Below are 8,670 nucleotides of genomic sequence, written 5' to 3' on the forward strand. Positions count from 1 at the left end.
TATTTCGTTTTGTTATAAATATAAGCAGACATTGCAGATAATTAATCACTCGTTGCCTGAGGCTATTAATATGTTTTTGCTTGTTTCTTTAAATAAAGCGAAAAGAGGCAGAGTGGTTTAATAACAATTTTGTTTTAGGACCAGTAAAACACCCTCAACAATCATGTGATCACATTATTTCACTACGTGAGGACATTTGTCCCTCACAAATATAGCCAAGCCTGTACACACACTTATATAAAACATAAAATTACAAATTTTGCTAGAGAAAAGATAATGAAAGTATGCTAAATATTTGTCATTTATATATTTTGTTGTTTTCTGTTCTTTAATGGTTTGTAAAATGTTATTTTTCTCCGAATTAAGATTTGTATATTTATTAATTCGAATTAGATTGCAAAGGTAGAGGCATTACAGCTAAGTAGACACCGAACCAGATTCTGTTCTGTATAAAATCAATTAAATAAATCTTGCACAAACTGTCCAAAGACAGATCTCGAACCCAAAGAAAATGCACAAGCCAAATCAATAAACGTACGCTTTTAATTAGACATTATTATTGCAAATACAGCTTTAAACAATATTTGATATAATAAAAAAAAACCTCATGAAGAGTCTTTGAAGTTTATAGTTCATATTACAGCCTGTGTCCTATAGACCTGCCCTGCACTAGTGAAAAAAAAATGAAGTGCACAACCATAATTTTTAATAGGTTTTTCAAAAGTAAAGTCCAAATACTGTGAATGCATATTAACACACAAAAAGGAAAACATGACAGCTACTTCCACTGGAAACCCCAGTAACAGACTCAGGTCTTAAAGAAGGTACTGAAACCACAGTCTAACAAGCATGCTTGCATTTTTCCTGGAGATCAATAGTCTGGTTGGCAGAGATGTTGGAACGGTCCTCTATTGGGGGGCTCTACTGGCTATAAATCATGCATCTGTTTGTCGATTTTTGATTTCAGATGTTCTTTGTAGGCCAGAATGTCCCTGTTCCATTTTGTGATGGTCTGCTTTTCACAAACCCAGATCTCCTGAGCCACCTGCAAGGAAACAAACAAACCAATATTACTACAGTAACAATCAAATCAGCTGAAATTAGCTTCACAAAGAAAACATGAGTGACATGTACAACAACCAAACTTGAAGTTTCACATTACCTGCTGAATAAGCCTGAAGTCGTGGCTAACCAGCATCATTCCACCCTCAAATTCATTGATCGCCTCCGCCAGAGCATCAATGGTTTCAATGTCAAGGTGATTGGTCGGCTCATCAAGAAAGAGCATGTGGGGATTCTGCCAGGCCAGCCAGGCAAAGCAGACACGGCATTTCTGCCCGTCAGACAGATTCCTAATAGGGCTTACCTAAGATTTATAAAAAAAATAAAAGTTAATATGATAATATGAAATATGAAAAGTTAATATAAGTAGAATTCATTTGCAGGTTAAAAAAAAATCAGTCAAATATAGGGGGGAAAAAAAGCCCACCTGTTGTTTGCCAGTAAGTCCATAACGGCCAATGATTTTCCTCATCTCTTCTTTCTCCTTTATCTCAGGGTAACACTTCATCATGTACTCCAGAGGTGAAAGGTCGAGCTCCAATTGCTCTGTTAGATGCTATAGAAAGAAACAACAAAACCCCACAAGTTAAAAACCTTACAAATTTTAATATATATATATATATATATATATATATATATATATATATATATATATATATATATATATATATATATATATATATATATATATATATAAGATTAAATATTACATTTATTTATTAAATTAAAATGTCATGATATAAAAGGTCCTGAACAGACCTGATGATATCGGCCAATCTTCACATGGGAGTGTTTCCTAATCATACCGTCTGAGGGCAGGAGCTGAAAGAAGAGACGATGCCTTACAAACCACGATACTAAAGACTCCAAACCACATAAAATGTGTGAACCTAAAAATCATACCATGGGTTGCATGCATTTAAGTTAAAATGTGCAGTACCTCTCCAGTAAGGAGCTTCAGCAAAGTAGACTTGCCAGCTCCATTGGGCCCTACAAGGGCCACCCGTGTGTCCAAGTCAATTCCAAACTCCAGGTTCTTATAAATATACGGCTATATAATAAAAGGAGACATGTGAGAACCTCAATCCAGAGGAATGCAACAGCAGAAGTGTGTAAAATGTAGTATTGGAGATTAGATGGTTCTACGTACCGTACTTTCCGAATACCTGAAGCTGACATTTTGAACCATAATGACAGGAGGAGGGATCTTCCCACAGGGAGGAAAATAAAATGACAGGGTCTGAAAGGAGAAAAAAAAAAAAAAGTTATTTTTACTATTGACTATACATAACATTAAAAAAGGCAAAAAAAGTTGTGCTCAAGATCAAGCAGCCAGAAACACTTTAAGCTCTTTTCTCACCTTGTCATTCACAACACGCTCAGTAAGACCTGAGGCGACCATCTTCTGTAGAGTCTTCTCTTTGCTCTGGGCTTGTCTGGCCAGCTTGGCAGATCCATGACCAAACCGAGCAATGTAGTTCTGAGGGTCAACAGGAACACGTTTAAATAACCACATCGATTACAAGCTGAGCATTAGAGAAAGTCACAGAAGATTTGAATGTTTACAAAGGTACATCAAGTCGTTTACCTTCATGTGTGCTATTTGGTCCTGCTCCCAGTTAAACCGCTTCATCTGATTCTCCTCCAGTTCCTCTCTGGTTTTCACATACTGGTCATAATTACCCTTTACACAAAAAGATGAATGATGAAATTGCATGTTTGAAATTAATGGAAAACAGCCTTAAAGGGGAAAGAATTTGTCTCTTTACCGTGTAATATTTAAGCTTGCGCTGGTGCAGGTTAATAATGTTGGTACAAACACCATTGAGGAAATCCTGGGAATGGGATATTAAAACCAGAATTCTTTTAAACCTGTCAGGGGAAAAAGAAACAAACTTGAGCATTCAGCTCTCAGAATGGTGTTTGCATTACAACAACAATGCATTTTGTAATGTAACAATAGTTACACTTTATTTAAAAGGTGTCCCTGTTACAGTGTAATTAAACATACAAGTAATGAGTAATATTAAAGGGTCATTAATTACTCACCCTTATGTTGTTCCAAACCTGTAAGACCTTCGTTCATCTTCATAACACAAATTAAGATATTTTTGATGAAATCCGAGAAGCCTGCACAGCGTTCAGTACTTCAACTACATATGATAACAGCTCAAACTGTTAAATGAAGTCGTTATTTTTGTTTTTGCACACAAAAAGTATTCTCGTCGCTTTATAAAATTAAGGTTGAACCACTGTAGTCACGTGGACTGTTTTAACAATGTATTTACTACTTCTCTGGACCTTGAATGTGGTACTTTCGTTGCTTTCCATGAGAGATAAAAAAAACAACAATTGGATTTCATCAAAAATATCTTAATTTGTGTTCTGAAGATGAACAAAGGTCTTGTGGGTTTGGAACAACATGAGGTTGAGTAACTGCAGAGTTTTCATTTTTTGGGACAACTAACCCTTTAACATGCATTTACTATATGGTTTGGTTTAGGATTAGCTGCTTGTAATTATGCATAATTTGTTATTACAACAGTACGTAAATGTAATGTGTAACAAGGACACTGTTAAATAAAGTGTTAACTGAACATCTTCCAAAATAAAACTGCATCCGGGTTGCGCTGACAGATCAGCTAAACGCTTCGGTCTAGTTTTTGTCAAAGCTCTATCCATAACAAGAACAAACTGCTTGATGGAAGAGCTACAATTCGGCCTTTTGTTTACATCATTTCATCAGAAACAACCCATAGTAAACAAATTCTACATAAAAACCAGTGGATTAAATATTCTCACATAGCCTTTGTTTTAAAAAATAAAAGACTTACTGACTGAGCTCTTCCTCCAGCCACACACATGCATCCAAGTCCAGGTGGTTTGTTGGCTCATCCAACAGCAACATGAAAGGCTTGAGGAACAGTGCCCTAAAGGGAAAAAAAAAAAAAAACTAAGACTCCACAGATTGTTGAAAGATATGAAAATGCATTCACAAACAGCTTAAGGGATCAGAAACAACGCTTCAGACAGTTTTTGTCATTGCACAGTTAGCATAAAGCAACTGCGCTATCATTCGGCCTTTTGTTACATCATCTCCCAGGAACTCTGAACTTCAGAAAGAGGTTCTCAAGACTCACCGAGCAAGAGCAACACGCATTCTCCAGCCACCGCTGAAGTCTTTGAGTTTCTTGTGCTGCATAGAGGCAGTGAAGCCCAGCCCGTGGAGGATCCGGGAGGCCCTCATCTCAGCTTTATCGGCATCCAGTTCCTCCAAACGCTCATACAGCTCCATCAGCTTCTCACATTCAGCTAAAGTTTAACAAACAAATTTAAACAAAGTTAAATTAAATTGACAAATAACAAAACACACAAATAAGTATAATATAAAAATAAGTGTTCCTCATCAAGGAGATTCCTTAAAAACCATGAAGAATTAAGGAATCTTCAAGCTGAGATATTCAATATACCACGCCTAGGAAAGGAAGCTGTTACAAAAACAGTTCCTATGAAAACGTGGCAAATTGTATTGATTGACCAATTAACAGATTTGAAAAAATAAAAAGTTAATTCTACACACTCATTACCCTCATGTCTTACCCTCATTGGTTCTCAAACAAAGTGGATGGTTTTGAAAAAGTAAAAGCCAATTTTCATTTCCAGGTGAACTATTCCTTTCAAACTACGCCGTTTGCATTTGATCAGTTGTTGAAACTCACAGTCCTCATGAGCTAGTCGTTCAGCCTCTCTCTCCAGCTGGATCCTCGCCTCATCTACCTCCATCACACACTGCAGAGCAGTCTTCTCACTGGGTGCCATCTCCCGGGTCAGGTGGTATATATCAATGTGTTCTGGAATTGGCACCTCCCTGTGACCAATCGCTGACAGCAGCATGGATTTACCTGCACAAATTTAAATGCAAGTCAGTTATCTGTGAGCCTGTCAGCCGAAATCACTTCTAAAGCCACCAAGGGGTGATTTATTAGCCCAACATGAACAGATTCTTCATTTACCGGTTCCATTGAGTCCGATAAGGCCATACCGACGGCCAGAGTTGAGCTCCAAACTAGTGTCACTGAGCAGCTCCTGTCCGTGAAAGGTGAGAGACAAGCTGCTGATGTGCACATCAGTGCTGTTGGGATGAGATGCCAACACGCCAGTCACTGCACGGGCCTCGGTTTTCTTCAGCTCAAACTCATCCAGCTCCTTCGTCAAACTGGCAACCCCTGAGAAAAAAAAAAGAAAAAAAAGATGATTCAAATGAATTTCAAGGAGCATGATAAAAATCAGGTTTTGAAACACCTTGAATAAAAGCATTTTACATATTGCCAATGGGTGGGGGAACTCAGTTTAACAAAAGTTTAAAGGTTTAGTTACACAAACACTAATGTTTGACATTAAAAAACTGGTCCGATGTTCCTATGCGATGTTAGTTCAAACTAAAGGCCAGATTTACTAACACCTTGCACCAGCGCAAACCCTATTTTAGCATAAAAAAAAAATAAAAAAAAAACTATTCCCAGGATTTACTAAAGACACGCAGTGAAAAATTAGCGATGAGAAAGCGTGGAGGTTTTTTTTGCATCATATGCGAGTTTCCCTTTCAGATGCAAAATTTATGGGAGGATAGTATGTAAATGAATTATGCAAGGTGATTTACTAAGGTTTGTGCAAGTCAATTTACTGATATTTTAGCCATTATTTACCACTCAAAAAAATAAAGCATAATTTGCACTGCTCTTGGTAGATCAAGTTAGCTATTACAGAAATGAACCAACTGTGTCTGTGTTCTGTAATTTGCGTGTCATCAGTAGATCACGCACAGAACTTTCCACTCCCATCAGTTTTGAAATTGTGCCCTCACGTTATTTTGCCCCATTTAGTAGATCTGGCTCCAAGTGTGCCACTCAAGTCCTGAAAAACAAAGCTAAAGCATTGATCCATGTATTTGAATGGGACTTGGAAAAAAAATCTAATTACACTTCAAAACAATTTTTGGGGTTTCTAGGGCTGAATGATATTGAAGAAAAATGCATTAACTTGTTAAATAACGCGAAATTCGATATGCGATACGATAATGCTTTAAGTGTGTAAAATCAATTTAAATTATATTTAAAAACTGAAAATGATATAACCAAAATATGTTTTACATTCTTTCAGAAGTTGTAGCGATTGGATTCTTTTCTTAGAAAGTAAACAGTAGTGTTTTAGCATTAGGCCTACATAAAAAGTATTGTCATTTTAACATTAAATATAATGATTTAATTTTGTTATTTGAATTTATCTTTGCTATTAAAAATAAGAACTAAGAAAATACAGAAACTGAATAATTAAAATGTAAAAAATAAAACTGCATATAGTCTTTACATGAATTCAATATACATTGATTCATTTTAAAGCTACAAAACGTATTCAGTCAAGAGCAGCGAGTGATTTTTTCTTCTTTTGTTGTTAGACAGCAGCAGGTATACTGTATTAGGCTGCTGTCACTTTAAGACCTGATGCACAGATCCTATTGACCCAGAGCCGATTTCTTTCCCAACTGTTCATGTTCACTTAAAATATAACAGACTGTGTTTACATGAATAGTCACGAAGACAGGCATTTTGACATAACTGTATATGTATTTGACCATTTAAGTGCAACAAGACACAAAAGATTCTCAACTATGCGTCGACCTAAAACTTTGACTGTTCGCCACTTTAAGTAGCCTATTAAAATCATTCAGATATTGCAAGCCATTGCAATATTTCGATGTATCGTGCAGCCCTAATGGTTTTTGTAATTTTAGGTAGTTCTCATCACGCACATGCATGTTCAAGTGTTTGGTTTTAGTTAGTTATTTGATGCTATAAAAAGACTCAAACTCGAAACCGGTGCAAAATCTCTGTGGGAAAATCTTTTTCTCATGCAAAATTCCTAAGCGCATGGATTACCAATTAATAAAACTGGATTTCACCCACAAAAAATTGCTAAACAATGGCAAATGTGACAGAAAAAAAGTATTAAAGATAATCAAATAACACCAAATTCAAGAGTACAGAGACACAAAAGAATTTTCACACCAAATTTTTATTTTGGTGTGACCAGGCCTTACAATTGTTCCTCTTACCATTGACCTCAGCTGCTCCATTCTGCTGGCTCTCAGGTTTCTCTGCCTCACCATTCACTCCATCCTCTGGTTTCTTTGTACGCTGGCGAGCTTTGGCTGCTTCTTTTTTCTTTGCCGCCTTCTTTTTTGCTAAATCAGATGGCATTTTAGCTGCGGATCCCAGGAACAGAACACTCCTGAAAGTCTGAGGGCGACATACAGAAAGATTAGTTGGAGGTAAAAATGCTCTCATAGGACTATGGGGGGGAAAAAATACAAAGTACACACTGTTCCCAAACGTACTTCCGGTTCAGTCGACACTCAATTCGTCACTTATAATTTAAACGAACGGTTGTTTTAAGGTCGTTTTAATATAAACCGAGCTGCAGGCACCAGAGGGCAGTGGTTCGGCTCACGTGGAGTACAGTCAGTCGGCCAGTAATTTTCCCTGACGCAGTGTAGGCGAATAACGGCAATGATGAAGTGATGCGGGCCCAGAAAAGAGCATATTACACGAATGATATCATGATGAGTCCTAAAAGAACAAATGACCGATGATATGGCGAAACAACAGAGTCGCAGCCCTCAAGAGAATAAAACGTGTCGGTTAACTCTAAAGGCCCAACCAATGAGTCATTTCACCAATCATGCTAACTCTAGCCATACTGGTTAATCAGCGATCACGGGTAAATCTTGCTCCCTAGATACAGAACAACTGCAGTTTATATATATATATAAATGTGATAACATAAATAAAAGTGGTATCAAACGATAGACCGTGTGAAACTAGTTGAGGGGCGCATCGAATCTGTTTCCACGAGCTAGCCGCCAAGCTAACAGCCGGTAAAACCAGCCCGTTAATCCGAAAAATGTCCGGCGAACAAAACTAATTTAGTAAATGAGGTATGTATTTTTTGTAGACATTGATCATCACAGAGAAATATAAATATTGGGAGTAAATTAACTTTTGTGGAATTAGGCCGTTGTCTTACCTAGATCTCTTCCTGACGAAGCGCTACTAGCACCGGAGAAACGGTCTCATGGCTCGCGCTACAAAGCGGTATAAGGCGCGTGTCACCAATACCGGCACTGCAGCCAATCAGATGCCGATACGTAATAACTCTCCACCCACTTCTTTGCGTAGCAGCAAAGCTGCTCTCTGATAGCAGTTTTCTTGTTGAAATCACGCCCTCGTTATCACGTTTCCCGGTTGCGTCACACAAAAATGAGTAATATGATCAACTAGCAATTAATGTGAATCATACAGTATTGATAATTACAAGGTTATGCTATGTGCTAGTGATTTATGTTTGATTTTTTTTCCTTAGAGGAAGATAAAAAGATAATCCTGTCCCTGTCACTCCCATATTTCCCCAATTCCCATTACTACTTCGGACTAAAAGACAGAATCATGGAAAATAATGATCATGATTTTATTTTATTTTATTAATCTTCTTCAAAAATGTCCTTTACAGACACACTGCACCTTTATTTAAATAAAATACATAACACAGTAA

General features: G+C 37.2%; 1 protein-coding gene and 1 non-coding gene across 2 annotated transcripts; both read right to left on the reverse strand.

Annotated features, from left to right (window-relative positions):
* Window positions 1-525: 525 nt before the first annotated feature.
* On the reverse strand, window positions 526-8,278 carry abcf2a (ATP-binding cassette, sub-family F (GCN20), member 2a). The gene is made up of 15 exons (XM_067362318.1): window positions 8,146-8,278; window positions 7,175-7,358; window positions 5,076-5,288; window positions 4,782-4,964; window positions 4,203-4,374; window positions 3,897-3,992; window positions 2,832-2,934; window positions 2,651-2,746; window positions 2,423-2,542; window positions 2,213-2,302; window positions 2,003-2,113; window positions 1,822-1,884; window positions 1,490-1,618; window positions 1,163-1,366; window positions 526-1,045 (listed from the first exon to the last, which is right to left on the reverse strand). The coding sequence occupies exons 2-15, from the start codon at window positions 7,317-7,319 to the stop codon at window positions 929-931; spliced, it is 1,842 nt and encodes a 613-aa protein (XP_067218419.1). The 5' UTR covers window positions 7,320-7,358; window positions 8,146-8,278; the 3' UTR covers window positions 526-928.
* LOC137003970 (small nucleolar RNA SNORD89) lies at window positions 3,689-3,809 on the reverse strand. The gene has a single exon (XR_010892066.1). It is a non-coding gene; the product is annotated as a small nucleolar RNA SNORD89 (small nucleolar RNA).
* Window positions 8,279-8,670: the final 392 nt, after the last annotated feature.

Source organism: Chanodichthys erythropterus, chromosome 16 (assembly GCF_024489055.1).
Source record: "Chanodichthys erythropterus isolate Z2021 chromosome 16, ASM2448905v1, whole genome shotgun sequence".
In the NCBI taxonomy this organism is placed as follows: Eukaryota; Metazoa; Chordata; class Actinopteri; order Cypriniformes; family Xenocyprididae; genus Chanodichthys; species Chanodichthys erythropterus.

Coding starts and splice junctions, on each gene's coding strand:
- abcf2a (XM_067362318.1), bottom strand. CDS start 7,319: ATGCCATCTGATTTAGCAAAAAAGAAGGCGGCAAAGAAAAAAGAAGCA. Junction 4,375..4,781: donor ACGACTAGCTCATGAGGACT/GTGAGTTTCAAC, acceptor GTTAAACTTTAG/CTGAATGTGAGAAGCTGATG. Junction 3,993..4,202: donor ATGCGTGTTGCTCTTGCTCG/GTGAGTCTTGAG, acceptor TTTTCCCTTTAG/GGCACTGTTCCTCAAGCCTT.